The 15,957-nt window shown below is 42.2% G+C and overlaps 1 protein-coding gene across 2 annotated transcripts in view; it reads right to left on the bottom strand.

The window, feature by feature from the left end:
* Nucleotides 1-15,957, bottom strand: part of znf276 (zinc finger protein 276) — a 64,924-nt gene that overhangs the window by 599 nt on the left and 48,368 nt on the right. For both annotated transcript variants that reach the window (XM_088297912.1, XM_088297913.1), the window contains one exon: nt 12,114-12,213. In XM_088297912.1, coding sequence (XP_088154038.1) covers nt 12,114-12,213 — 100 coding nt within the window. The remainder of the gene's footprint in view (nt 1-12,113; nt 12,214-15,957) is intronic.

Raw genomic sequence — 15,957 nt, 5'->3', positions numbered from 1 at the left:
CAGGTCTTTCAGAGATACATTCAATTCGAGAATTACATACACAGATGCGTCTCACAAAATTAGAACATCATGAAAACTTGATTTCAGGAGTTACATTTTTTTTATCAGAATGTGCAACACAATTCACAAGTGAAATATCAAACATTTGATTTCTCATGCATAAAAAATTGTGTACTGTAGCTCTAAAAGGTCTGTCAATATTACAGTCAATCAGTACTTGCTTGGAGCCCCTTTTGCATGAATTTACTGCTGAGAAGTGGTATGGTATATACTTTGCTTTGATAGCAGCCTTCAGCTCATCTATTATTTGGTCTAGTTTCTCCTATTCTGCCCTTGGGAATCGTTTGCTGGCCAATTAAGTTCAGTAATTTAGTGGTAATTTAAGCAGCTTTTTTTCTGTATGGACAAGCACCAAATCCTGATATTCAAAATCAGCATCTCCATAAAGCTTTCACAGAAGGAAGCATTAAGTTCTCTAAACTTTTCTGATAATCAGAAAACACTGGATCAACCCCTGCTGATGTCATCACCATCACTGACCGTGGAAACTTTATTCTTGACGAAGCAAATTGGATTGTTTGCTCTCATTAAGACTTTTGAGTCCTTGATTTCCAAATGAAATGAACAAAACATACATTTTTATTGGAAATTCGAACAACTTTTAAGCATTTTAGTCAATACAGCTGCAGGCAGTCACCAGTTCAATAGACTGGCAAATAAGTGGATGTGAAACTGACGCCTGACGGACTGACCAACTGATAATTACAGGTTTGTATGGCTTAAAAAAAAAAAAAAAAAAAACACGGACTGACAAATGATGGACTGGACAAAATTAGTAAAAATGGCCACTGTAGTGTGCCTACTTTAATACTCAATGACGGTGGGCACTGAATTGAATCAAAACATGAAGTATTATTTTTCTCTTTCTTTATTAAACAATGTTCTATCTAACAGCCCCACTCAACAGGGCCGTTATTACGTCATCATGACACACCGCAACCAACCTCGATATCCCCCTTTTCCTTAGATTTTGACTTTATCCTCAACAATTGTCATTATTGTTTTTCTTTTAACAGCATCTTGTCTTTCTAATAATTCAAATTTCTAAAGACTCACAACACTTTTTTTCCCATACAACCTTTAACATTTTATTCTCTCTCTTTAAGTTTAGTTATTTCACCACAAAATCTCTCTGGTCTTTGTAGCCGTCTGTGTTCTCTGGACTGAGTGCCCTTGTCTTCTCCATGGTGTCCCTTGTTGTTCTCCTATTTCTTTACATGTGTCATGTTTCGGTAATAATGAGCTCCTCTTGTTGGTTCAACTACAATTTGTATTTCTGTTTTGCTTACAACTTGTGTGGTGTTAGGTTGAATGTTATGAACTTGTCCATTTTGTCTTGTTGAACCAGAAATGACCAATGGTTGACTTTTGAATACTAAGCTCCTCCAAATTCATCTACATACATTTTGTGTTTTTCTTTGTTGTGCATCTCTGTCAAGTACATCCAAATCAGTTTTCGGTTCACAAATGAGGGGTAACTTTCCTCTCATTTTGCGGGTGAACAGGAGTTATGCTGGACTTTGGCCAGTGGTTGTCATTTCATGATAATTGGTAGTTCATGTCTACTAAATATAGTCAGTGACTTTTTCAGAAGTGGTAGACGTCATTTGGTCATACTCATCAACTATAGTGTTCTACCAGTACAGGTTTTGAGTGATTTGAAGGTAGCGGTCCCAGTATTCGCCACGTCCATCCGGTAAACAACAAAACTACAGCTCAACACTGCAAAAAACGAAGGAGATCGTCATTGACTTCAGGAGGAACAAGACTGTACCGCCCCACCTCTACATCAAAGGCGTGTGTGTGGAGGGGGTCCACACATTCAAGTTCCTGGGAGTAGAGATCTCCGATGACCTCTCCTGGACACACAACACCACAGCAGTGATAAAGAAGGTCCACTACAGGGCTGTTCTAAACAGCGAGGGCCCTCTGCACCCCGGGAGCAGAGGACATCCCTCTGAGCGGACTGAAAATCAAAGCTCAGATAAGGCCAACATTCAGACCTCACTTGAGGAAGTTCGTTCTGTGAATGTTTTGTTATATGTTTGTTCAACACTGTATATAGTTCAATATTGTGTCTGTAGCGAAAGGGGGTTAAATATAACAGGGAGAATGAGTCAAATGTCACTTGGTCCGAAGGACAATGGCGTCCAAAAATAGCATTAGAGTCGTCTCATACAATGTGAATGGTGTACTCAACCAAAAGGAGTAAGATATTGAATATGACAAAAAGATGAAGCTGTGGTGGCATTTTTGCAGGAGACCCATCTGACAGGGAAGGAACATGCTAAACTTAAAAGAAATGGCTACAGCCAAATATTTTCCTCTTCTTATAAATTAGAGCACCGGAGAGGGGCGGCTATATTGATTTTGGGGAAAATCTCATTTGAAAAAGTATCAGTGATTGGTGATGGAGAGTGGCGATATATATTGGTTAAGGGCAAACTTGAAGAGGAGGTGGTGTCTTTTCTTAATATATATGCTCCACTGGGCTCAGAGTGGAATTTTTACAGACAGATGTTTGATTTGATGACATCACAGGCAGTGGGTGCTCTGATTGCTAGGGGGGATTTGAACCTAGACTACACCCGCAGCTAGACTCCTCGGGAAAAGCAATACAAAAAACATGACTAGCAAAAAAATAAAGGGTCTATGTGAACTGGGAATGGTTGGACGAATGGAGAGATATACATCCCTCCAATAAGGACTACACTTATTATTCATCACCGCACAATGTATACTCAAGGATTGATTACTTCATGTATTCTAAGGATATATATCGAGTTAAAATATGATATCGGGGTAGTGGAGCTCTCACACCACAGTCCTCTTTATTTAACATTTTGCCTGGCAAGTGAGAAAAAAAACAATCTGGAGAATGAACCCAAATATATTAAAAGGACAAACAAAGAATGAAATTGTGAAAGAACTCGAGATGTATATAAAAGAAATCCCCAGCTGTACTATGGGATGCATGTAAGGCTGTTTGTTATGAGAGGGAAGATAAGAGATAAATCAGCATATCTTAAAAAGTTAAGGCAGTTAAAACTAGACACTCTGAGATCGGATTTAGAGCTTCTAGAGAGAAAGCATAAGAGAATTTGAAAGAAAGCACAAATCAAGAAATTAAAAAAAGAGTGGAATTAAAAGAAATGTATACGCAGGAGATTTTAAAAAAGTTGTTTATAAAACAAAGCTATTATGAAGTAGGGGGTAAATCAACAAAATGGTTGGCATATAAATTGAAGAAACAGGAGGCGAAGAACTCCATTTACAAAATAAGAGACCCACAAACAAGGTATTGATGATGAGTATGAGTATTTGATGGCTGAAATAACAGTTGAGGAGTATAAACAGAGCAATTTCTAATCTTAAACCTAATAAATCTCCTGGAACTGATGGGTATACTGAAGTGTGGTATAAATCGCTGAGGGCAACACTGATACCACTTTTACACAAAACATTTAACTGGCTGTTAAAGGAGAGAGAAATTCTATACTCATGGAGAGAGGCTATTATATCAGTGATTCCGAAGGAGGGAAAGGATGCAAAGGAATGCTCCAATTACAGGCCCATCAGTGTTCTTAACCAAGACTATAGATTGTTCACAGCCATTTTAGCCAGACGTCTAGAAAAATATTTGCCAGGCATAATCCAGTTGGACCAGACAGGTTTTATAAAACAGAGACAGACGCAAGATAATATCAGGCGCACCCTCCACGTGCTGCACCATATGACAAAAGATCAGATGGAAGCAATAGTGGTAGGAATAGACGCAGAAAAAGCGTTTGATTTGGTCCGGTGGGATGTCCTATATAAAGTACTGGAAAAGTTCCAGTTCCACAGGAGCTTTATTAAGACCATAGAGGCTTATTACAACTCCACCTACAGCTAGGATTAGGGTTAATGGGAGTCTGTCGAAATTAATTACCCTGGAACGAGGATGTCAGCAAGGATGTGCGGTGAGTCCTTTACTCTTTGCCATCTTTCTTGAACCTCTGAGTAGTTGGATAAAACAAAATGAGAATATAACCGGCATTGCTATGGAGGGAGGGGTACAAAAAATAGCCCTTTTTGCAGACGATGTTTTATTGTACTTATCCAGCCCGGACACATCCTTTCCTGCACTCATGTCAACCCTTATAGATTATGGGTATCTTTCAGGGTATAAAATAAGTATACAAAAAAACAAAGTTATCACTTTAAATTATCGACCATACCAGGAGATTATGGGCAAATATGAGATAAAATGGGACTCCGAAGCAATCAAATATGGACGTAAATCTTCCCCGAAATTTAGGACAATTGAAAGCCATTAACTTTGATCCATTGATTAGAAGGATTAAATTAGACATTTCCAGATGGAATCTGTTTCCCTATATGGCCATATCACAAAGAGTTGAGGTGATTAAAATCAATATATTGCCGAGGTTTCTGTACCTGTTTCAGAGTCTGCCAGTGGAGATTAACAGGAGGGGAATTTAGGGACTGGGATAAAATGATTTCAAGATTCGTCTGGCAGGGGCAGGGACCAAGGATTAGGTACAGAACTTTGCAGTTACCCTAAAAATAAAGGAGGGCTGGGACTCCCATGCTTGGAGAGCTACTATCAGGTGGCCCAATTAAAGATATTATTGAATGTGTGCGACCCCTCTTACTCAACTAGATGGAAAAGATATTGAAGAAGGTACAACCGATGGTGTTCCTGTACAAGCTATAATAGTGGACATCGACCTAGAAAACATATTATGGAAGGGTCAAACCCATGGCTGAATTTATCACTCAAGATTTTGTTTGACATCCTTCCCAGAAACAATTTGAAAACCCAAAGTAAAATTCAAAGATGGATTGGGTATGCTTCAGACTTTATTCCCAACAGAACAGACAGGAGTTTTAGAAATTGGAAAAGTGGACCTATACTATTTTGGGAACTCTTAAATAAGGAAGTCATTAAGAGTTTTCAAGAGCTGAAAGAGCAATATGGTTTATCAAATCAAGATCATTTCAGATACTTACAAATGTCGCATTATCCAACTCAAACAAGGGGGAAAACCGTGGAGGGGAGGTGGCCCAACATTATTGTGATGTTCACTTCAGCACAGCAGTCCAAACTGGGGAAACAGCTAATTTCTAAGCTTTATAAGGGAATTGAAGACTTAAAGGGGACTGATACAGTGTATATAAAAGAGCAGTGGGAGAGAGACGCAAATGTTGTCATATCTGTAGAAGAATGGGAAGAGATGAATAAACAGCAGCGAAGTACAACTTCTTTATCTTGGAGGGAATTTGGGTGGAAAAATTAGATTTTTTTAGGACACCGTCACAGACGAAATACCGTGATACAAAGTGTTGGCGATTGTGTGGCGCAGAAAAAGTAGACCATTATCATGTGTTCTGGGGGTGTCCCTACATTGGCAGTTATTGGCAAGAGCTGAAGAAACATATGGATAAAATACTGATGAAAGATCTCCCATTTACGTTTGAAGGATTTTATTTGGGAAAACCTGGAATTGTTTTGACCAGATTGGGAGATAAATATATGTATAAAATAATGTTGGTGGCAAGTAAAACAGGGATTACCAGAAAGTGGAAGAACAATGAGATACCGAGGTTTGAAGATTGGGTGGAAGTGATACATAATATATATGAGATGGAAAGGTTGACATTTACACTGAGATTAGAGAGGGATAAATTTAACAGAATTGAGGAAGGTTGGAAGGACTACATAGCACTAATTAGATTGGATTTTATTTGACTTTGATTCTTAGTTAAAAGCCACAGAAGTTGACAGGTTCGCTGTTCATTTTGTTACAGTTATCGTTGGGTGTGTTTTCTGTTTTTTTTGTTTTATTTTGTTTTTTCTTTCAATTGGTGAAAATGTGCAACATTGATAGGCAAAGATTTGGTTGAACTATCTGAACAAATGGGCATTGATTTTGAAATGTAGGAAGGTTTTATTTACACCACAGTTTTATTTTTTCATTTTTTTAACCTTTGAATTTGTTTGGGTGGGGATATATATATATATATAGATATATATATATATATATATTATTTTTTAAACGTAATATACTGTGTCAGATCTGATGTTTGTAATACTGAGGTATGTGTTCAATAAAAAAAAGTTACAAAAAAAAAAAGAAGGTCCACCAGTGTCTGCACTTCCTGAGGGTCCTCAGGAAATTCAACCTGGACAAGAATCTGCTGCTGGCCTTCTACCACTCATCCATCGAGAGCCTGCTGACTTACTGTGTCTCTATCTGGTACAGCAGCTGCACTGAGGCAGACAGAGTGAGGCTCAGGATAGTCAAAACAGCGCAGAGGATTATTGGCTTCCCTCTCCCCTCACTGTCGGACATCTACACCACCCGGTGCCTCAGCAGAGCTCTCAATATCATCAAAGACAATACACACCCGAGTTCACACCTGTTCGATCTGTTGCCTCCTGGCAAGCGCTACAGGTGCATCAAAACAAAGACTAACCAGACTGAAAAACAGTTTCTTCCCGAGAGCCATCTCCATGTTGAACTCTCACACACAACTACCCTTACCTTGTAGAACAGCAACATAATGTGTTTTTATTTATCCAATTTCATATTTATTTTCTATTTAATCTTTAATTAATCTAATTTATATATTTAATTTAATTATTGTTGTATTTCGCTGGAAAGGGGAGCTCTCTAATCTCGTTGCACACTGAGTACAATGACAATAAAGGGCTTTCTGATTCTGTTCTGATTCTGATTAAAAGTGTGCTTCTCAGTGTGTCAGGGATATCTGGTCTGGCTACGATTTAACATCCATGACATCTTTTGCAAACATTTTCAGCTTAGTCCTTAACACCTCCAGCAGCATGTGGTCCGCAGACCAGAGGCAGCGGGCAGGTGCATCGGGGTAGAGGAGCTCAGAGAGGTACGCTGGGGCGAGGCCATTTAAAGCTTTGAAGATGAACAGAAGTATCTTAAAGCAAAGTATCTTAAAGTGCACTGGGGGGCAGTGAAGAGGTCAAGATTGGGGTTATGTGATCCGTCTTCCGAGCTCCAGTTAAAAGGCGAGCTGCAACATTTTGGACCAGTTGGAGGCGCTTGAGGGAGGACTGGATGACGCCAAAGTAAAGTGCCTTACAGTAATCTAGCCTAGCTGTAACAAAGGCATGGATTACTATTTCTGTGCTGCTGGAAAAGAAAGGGCTTCACTTTAGCCAGCTGCCTAAAATGAAAGAAGTTGGATCAACAGCGCTGATATGCCGATCTACTTTAAAATCACTGTCTAGTTTAAAACCCAAGTTTCAGTCTGTTGGCTTTAGATAAGATGCCAGGGGGCCAAGGTCAACAGAGTTGAAAGTAGAAGGGCCAGTGGGACCGAACTGTTGTGAAATGCGCGATATTAAATAAATTTGTGTTGTATTAAATGTCCTTCATGAGCAAATGAAAGTTCTTTAGCTCTGAGGTTTTCTGGCGGCACGGTGCGAGTTCTTCTGAAACTATATAGGCAAACATACACAGTTCGTTTGCAATGGGTACGTATGCATTACTTTCGGAATAGCGTTAACTGCAATACATGTCATGTATTCCTCAGATTCCTGCTTATGTATCTTCTTTGACATGATGCCAGACAGCTGTCTTGACAGTGAATCATAAATTCATATGGTTGTAGTTTCAGAAATGGCACTATAGGGCCTTTCATGGCTTGTGGGCTGTGATGAGTTCAAACATTCTGCCATACACAAGGATGTAGGCTTTCATACCAGAGCTAGGGCTTCTCTTTCTGTTTTTCAAGATGGCGGCACGCATGGACGCAGCGGCTAACGGCTCTCCCTTCCAGTGCTCTTTATTACTTTTTATTTATGTTTGCTCGTTCTTATTAACACCAACTGTGGCACAGTATCGATATACCCGTCAGGACATCGTGGACGTTGGATATCGATATAAAATGACCATCTCAGAGGAATTTTGCTATGATCGCAAAATTCCTGACGAACTAGCGAGGCCGCCCGGCTCACCGTGGATTGTCATCGGAACCAGGAGGCGACGCAGACGACGGAGGGAGAGGAAGCAGAAGCTCACCTTTGCCCTACTAAAGCTACGAGAGCAGCCCCACAAGCAACCACTGCTGAGTCTCTACCTCACCAACGCCAGATCCGTAGTCCATAAAATCGACGATCTGGAATTACAGATCCTGGGAAACCGCTATGTGCGAGACAGCTGTGTGATCATCATCACGGAATCCTGGCTGCAGGCCAACGTTCCCGATGCTAGCATCCAGATAGCTGGGCGCTCGCTACATCGCACGGATCGAACGAGAGACACCGGTAAGAGTAGGGGTGGGGGGGCTCTGTGTTTACGTGCATGAGAACTGGTGCAACAACAGCGTGATCGTTGAGAAGCACTCTTCCCCCGACACCGAGTACATGTCCGTTAAATGCCTTATTTCCTCCCGAGGGAGCTAACTGTAGTGCTCGTCACTGCTGTTTACATCCCTCCTGATGCTAACACTAGCACGGCGCTCTCGCTACTCGCGTGCGTCATCGATAAACAACAGCGGGCCCACCCTGATGCCGTTCACTTAGTAGCGGGAGACTTTAAAAAGGCCCATTTAAAGACTGTGCTCCCAGAGTTCCACCAGCATGTCAAGTGCCCAACGAGGGGAGACAACACTCTTGACCATGTGTACTCGAACATCAAGCACGGATACAGGGCCTTCCCACTCGCCCCCCTCGGCCAGTCAGACCACCTGTCCTTGCTGCTCACACCTGCATACACCCCTCTCAGACGCAGATTCAGGCCCACCACAAAGACTGTGAAAACCTGGCGTGAGACTTCCATGAGTGAATTACAGGACTGCTTTCAAGACACCAACTGGGACCTCTTTGATCATCAGGACCTTGATGTCTACACACAATGTCTGCTGGACTACATCAAGTTCTGCATGGAAACTGTGTCCCTGAACAAGACCATACGGACCTTCCCAAACGCGAAACCCTGGATGTCCAGCCAGGTTCGCTCTCTCCTCAAGGCCCGTGACACTGCCTTCAGGTCAGGTGACAGAGCCCTGTACAGTGTGGCTCGTGCTGACCTGAAAAAAGGCATTAAGCTAGCCAAGAAGGACTACAAGAGGAAGCTGGGGTCCCACCTTGCCAGCAACAGACCAGGGGAGGTGTGGAAGGGTCTACAGAGCATCACCGACTACCGAGGCGGCAGCATGACATCTTTAGACCCGAGTGCGGCGCTGGCAGAGGACCTAAACTGTTTCTTTGCCCGCTTTGACTCGCCCCAACCGTCACACCCCCGCACTCCATGCCTCAACTCCCCCTCAATTACCATAGAGGAGCACAATGTGAGGCGTGCGCTCCTGGCAGTAAACCCCAGGAAAGCTACTGGACCCGACGGCATGCCAGGCAAGGTCCTCAGAGCATGTGCCCACCAACTATCACATGTTTTTTTTGCAGGATCTTCAACCACTCCCTGGCTCAAGCAGTCATCCCCTCCTGTTTGAAAACATCCACCATTATTCCTGTCCCCAAAAAGTCACCCGCAGTCCTCCTGATTGACTACCGTCTGTTGCTCTCAAGCCAGTCATCATGAAGTGCTTCGAGAGACTGGTTCTCCAGCACATCAGGGACTGCCTTCCTCCCACACTGGACCCCTACCAGTTTGCATACCGAGCAAACAGATCCACTGAGGACGCCATCGACACTGCTCTGCATGTTGTGCTGGGCCTTCTGGAACAACAGCAGAGCTATGCCAGGATGCTCTTTGTGGACTACAGCTCGGCATTCAACACAATCATCCCAGACATCCTCATCTCCAAACTGGACATTCTCGGCCTCCCTGCCCTAATACGCATCTGGATTAAGGACTTTCTGACCAACAGACCCCAGACTGTGTTGATCGGCCCCTACACGTCCTCCACCCGAACGCTGAGCACCGGTTCCCCTCAAGGATGCATGCTGAGCCCTCTCCTATACGCCCTCTACACCTATGACTGCAGCCCGGCCCACGGTAACAACACCGTCGTCAAATTTGCGATGCGAAAGTGGTCGGTCTGATCTCGAAAGGTGACGAGGCAGCCAACAGGGAGGAGGTCCAGAGACTATCGGCTTGGTGTGAAGACAACAGACTGCAACTCAACATTGCAAAAACAAAGGAGACCGTCATCGACTTTAGGAGGAACAAGACTGTGCCACCCCCCGCCTACATAAAAGGTGAATGTGTGGAGAGGGTCCACACATTCAAGTTCCTGGGAGTACAGATCTCCGATGACCTCTCCTGGACACACAACACCACAGCAGTGGTAAAGAAGGTTCACCAGCATCTGCATTTCCTGAGGGTCCTCATGAAATTCAACCTGGACAAGAAGCTGCTGCTGGCCTTCTACCACTCGTCCATCGAGAGCCTGCTGACCTACTGTGTCTCCACCTGGTACAGCAGCTGCACTGAGGCAGACTGAGTGAGGCTCCAGAGGACAGTCAAAACTGCGCAGAGGATTATAGGCTGCCCTCTCCCCTCCCTGCCGGTGCCTCAGCAGAGCTCTCAATATCATCAAGGACAATACTCACCCGAACTCACACCTGTTTGACCTGAAAACCAGTTTCTTCCCGAGAGCCATCACCATTCTGAACTCTCACACACAAACACGACCACCCTTACCTTGCAGAACAGTGACGTAATGTGTTTTTATTTATCCAATTTCGTATTATTTTCCATCTCATTATTTATTCTTTTATTTATCTAATTTATACATTTGATTAAATTATTGTTGTATTGCACTGGAGAGGGGCGCTCTCTAATCTCATTGCACACTGTACAATGACAATAAAGGGATTTCTGATTCCGATTCTTATTCTGATTGAGAATATCTTCTCTCACAGTCTCTTAAACTCAGACTCACATAGCACACTGGGATGTACCTCTTCCCCTTTTTGTACTTGCACAAGTATTGCTCTCAAACCTACTGGGCTTGCATCTGGTTTGACTTTGGTTGGGGCCATCATTGTCAAAGTAAACTAAAATACCAGCTCTTGCCAACTCAAGTCATTAAATTTTCAAATGCTTGTTTTTGTTCTGGCCCAGACATCAAAATAGTCTCTTTCCAGGTTAGATGTCTTAGCGGTTCAGAAAGTGTGGCAAACTGTGGTATACCCGAAGTCATCCAGCCTGAGAAAGCTTCTCATCTTCGTAGCAGTCTACAACTCTCAGGCTTCCACCACAGCTCTCACTTTTTCCTCAGTTGGTCCAGTGCCTTTTAGCGTGAACAATATTCCCATGAAAACAAGTATGTCCATGTTGAACTGATACTTTTCTGCAATCAGCGTTAGTCCACATTCCGAAAGTCTCTTCATGACGGCATGCAGGCGCTTAACATGAGTTTCCTGGTCCAGAGTCTGTATGACTACATCACCCGAAACATTCTCAACTCCTTCAATGCCTGCCAGTGCATTGGCAATCTCGTGCTGATATTGCTCACTGGCTATCTTCTTTTCCTTTCGGCTTTTCCCTTCAGGGGTCGCCATAGCAAATCTCTACATCCTCTGCTCTCACCCCAACTACTTTCATGTCCTCTTTAATTACATCCATAAACGTCCTCTTTGGTCTTCCTCTAGACCACTTGCCTGGCATTTGGAAAATCAGCATCCTTCTGCCAATATACTCACTATCTCTTCTCTGGACTAGTGATAGACCGATATGCTTTTTTGAAGGCTGATACCGATATTGATTATTAGTAGTCATGGAAGGCCGATAACTGGTATTTCAAGCCGATATTCATTGGTTGAAAAAAGGGGAAATAAACAGCTAAGTGATTTAAAACATAAAATCACATAAAACCTCATGTCGCGCATTTCACAACATCTGGAGCTGTAACAAAGCGCTTTCCATTTGTCATGTACATTAGCAGGTAATCAGTACACAAATTAAAATACAAACATTTACATAAGATGTGTCAGTCACAAATATTCAAATTAAAAAGGCTAAAGCCATACCCTTTTTATTTGATCGCAAAGATATTTTGGGGCAAAATCCTGCAGAGTGCTACATTTTCAATATAGTACTTACTGCAGAGGTTTTACACCTGAATGTCTCATTTGGTGAACTGAAAGGTGTTTCCTCTGTTTAAAAGTCTGTCCGCACTGGTCACAGATGTAGTTCCTCTCTTCTGAAACACAGAACAGATATGCTAAGCACAATTCTTCATTTACAGCATGTACGCGTGTCCATGTAGGCGTGTGTGTGTGCGTGTGCGGGGGTGTGTGTGTGGGGGTGTGTGCGCGTGTGTGTGCATGTGTGTGTATGTATATATATATATATATATATATATATATATATTAGGGGTGGGAAAAAATCGATATTGCAATAAATTGTTGCTAACTCTGTCGCAATAAATAATCGATAGCCTGGCGGCAAGTATCGATATTTTAAAACAACACACATAATGGATTTACCTCGTCGTCACTGTCCGTATTTAATCTCTCCTGTCCTGTCTGTGGGGGCGTTAATACCGCAAACGGTTCTAAACTTGCCGGGATCAGCAGAGTGTGAAGAATTTACCATAGAAGAAGAACTAATGCAAGAATGGCGGAAAACCCAGAAAAACAAATCAGAGACTCAGAGGCGAGTTTCCACTCGAAAGTGTGGAGACGCTTCGGCTTTTTACGAGACAGGTGAGGGGCGAACACTACATATAGAGTATGCAATCTGCAAGAACTGCTTTGCAAAGGTAAAATATAACATCAACACTACGAATTTGCAAAGCCACCTCGTTCACGATCACGAACTACTCGCAGGTGATAAAAAAGGTGAACCAAGACAGCGGACAATCACTACTGCTTTTAAAGCAAAGTTTCCCTTCGGTGTACTCTTACGTCCGAGCATGTTGATCAGTTAGTGTTCCTCAAGAAGAATATGCCTTGATGTCTCCTCTGTGCGGTTTAACGTAAAGCACTTTATTGACAGTTGCTACTGACATTTTAGGTTCAGAAAGCAGTGCAGTGTCTTGGTTTCCATAAAACATGTTATTAATGTCTGTGCACTTTAATGTGTTCAGCTGTACAGGGAACTGTTATTAATGTCCATGCACTTTAATTTGTCCAGCCGTAGCTACAGTGTTACGACACGTATTGGCATTGAATAAATGCATAATTACATATGTTTTCATTTTTATGGGCATTTTTTTCTTTTTCAGTCACATATCTCGTGATATATCCTTGAAGAATTTTCTCACAATATATTGAATATCATAGACATTGTGTATTGTGATATGATCGTTATCGTGGGCCACAAATTGTCACAGTATCAAATGGTGAGTTAACTGTATTGTCCCACCCCTAATATATATATATATATATATATATATATATACTCTGAACAGATTGCCAGCCAATTTCAGGGCACACAGAGACGAACAACCATCCGTGCTCACACTCATACCTAGGGGCAATTCAGAGTGTTCAATCACCCCGCCATGCATGTTTTTGGAATGTGGGAGGAAACCGGAGTACCCGGAGGAAACCCACACAGGCACGGGGAGAACATGCAAACTCCACACAGGATGGCGGGAGCCGGCATTGAACCCACGACCGATGCTGTCTCTCACTGTGAGGCCATTGTGCTAACCAGTCAGGCCACAGTGGCGCCTCGATATATATATATATATATATATATATATATATATATATATATATATATATATATATATATGTATGTATATTATATATATATATATATATATATGTATAGTATTGTTGTATTGTATTCATATTTGTTTTTTTTAATTAAATTATTTCTTATATTGCACTGGAGAGTGGAGCTCTCCAATCTCGTACACTGAGTACAATGACAATAAAGGGCATTCTGATTCTGTATATCAGTTCTACTTGCTAAAGATGTACAGCTAATATGGCGCAATATTTGCAAAGGATGCAAATTATTTTTTGAAGTAAATCAAACTGAGTTAATTGAGTTAAAATATTTAACCGAGTTAAATATTTTTGGATTAATCACCTGAGTTAATGCTTTAATTTTGACAGCCCTAGTTTTAACGTTTCAAATGATTGAAGTGCCCCCTCGTGGACAAGTGAGTTGTAGTCTGTTAGTCCTTTTGAAATCCAAAGTTTAAATTGATTATCATACTTGTTGGGGAAAAACTCAGAGTCGTAGGCACACCATCGATATATTTTTGCGTCCTCCTCTAATTTGGACAGTTTGATGGATTCATTCATGGCTTCAATCATCATACCGGACAGTTTTTCTTTAAAATTATTCTCCTGGTTTAGTGTCAAACATTAATGCTTTCAATGGAATTTTCATTATCATGTTCTCCTCTAGATCTTTCCATCTTGCTGTGTATGTCGGAGAGCACATGCACACAAGTGGTCTCAACTGGGCGGCAAGTGAAGCCCTTACTTTCCCAACAGCACTTAGCACTTGGAAACAGTAATCCATGCATTTGTTACATCTAGGATAGATTACTGTAATGCACTTTACTTTGGAGTCAGCCAGCCGTCGCTCAAGTGCCTCCAACCGGTCCAAAATGCTGCTGCTCGGAAGACGGATGACATAACCTCAATCTTGGCCTCTCTTCACTGGCTCCCGGTGCACTTTAGAGTTCGCTTTAAGATACTTCTGTACTTCAAAGGTTTAAATGGCCTAGCCCCAGCGTACGTCTCTGAGCTCCTTCACCCCTACGCACCTACCCGCTGCCTTAGGTCTGTGGACTAAATGCTGCTGGAGGTGCCGAGAACTAAGCGCAGCCTCAGGGGGGATCGTGCCTTTTCTGTTGCCGGTCCTTCCCTATGGATGAGCTCCCATTATAATTATAGGCAATCTCCCTCTCTGTCCATTTTTAAAACCCGTTGGAAGACACATTTTTATTCTTTCGCTATCGACTCAACATGAGACTGTCACTTGTCTGCTGTTCTTCTGGTCTCTATTGTAAATGTGTTTCTGTGTCTTAATTTGTGTTCTGATTACCTGCTAATTTATATGACGGCATATGGAAAGCGCTTTGTTACAGCTCCAGCTGTTGTGAAATGCGCTATATAAATAAAATTGTATTGTATTGTGTTGTAACTATTGCAAAGAATTATTGATCGTTAAATAGCGCAAGGAGCGCAACACAGCTCCGTTCGCTTATCCCTGCTGAAATGGTTTGCATCATGAAACAGGTACGTAAACAGAGATCAGCAAAGTGGGTTTTCGTGCATCACTGGAATCGTCACTAACCCGTCCAGTCCTAACGGACCGTCTAGTCAGTCACTGTCAGACTGCCGTTTTGCTGACATTGAACAGAACTTCTCTAAATCTACATGGGAGTTGGGAGGAATAGTCTGATGGTATGATGGAAAGAGTAGTAAAGAATAAGAATATAATAGATTGTCTTAAAATAAAACAGAAAAAGCCATTAAATCACAATTCACGATTATGAAGCCGGACAAAATTGTTGGCAACAGCAAGTGCCCAGAATGCTGTAAAGTGCCCCATCCACAGAGAGCCTGAGACCTCAACAGGACCAGTGCACAGCCCCCGCACATATGAACTTGAGACCCTGGTCTTCTGGGGGCCCTAAGCAAAGTTTCCTTTGTAGGCCCTCTAACTGATCAGCAGCATCAACCGTGCCGCTTTTGATGACTCTAAAGCCCACCATGTCAATGTGACTGAAGCCTAATGCAAGCTCTAACGTTGAGTTCAGGACATATTTAGTTAATGCTAGCTAACTCTGATGTGCCTGAAAATAAAATCAATTGGCACAGCGCACTGACACAATTTAAGCTTTTTTTCCTTTTAAAATATCGGTTAAAATAAATAAAGTTCCATCGTGTGAAGATGCAGGGGTAGCGAAAGCCCCCACCACCCCTGAGTCATCACACGACAACGTAGACAACGTAAGTTGCTATTCGCAATT

Source organism: Idiotropiscis lumnitzeri, chromosome 6 (genome assembly GCF_059441095.1).
Source record: "Idiotropiscis lumnitzeri isolate Australia: NSW breed Sydney's pygmy pipehorse chromosome 6, RoL_Ilum_1.0, whole genome shotgun sequence".
Lineage (NCBI taxonomy): Eukaryota > Metazoa > Chordata > Actinopteri > Syngnathiformes > Syngnathidae > Idiotropiscis > Idiotropiscis lumnitzeri.
The sequence above is the reverse complement of the archived record's forward strand: the minus strand, read 5'-3'. Positions and strand labels throughout refer to the sequence as shown.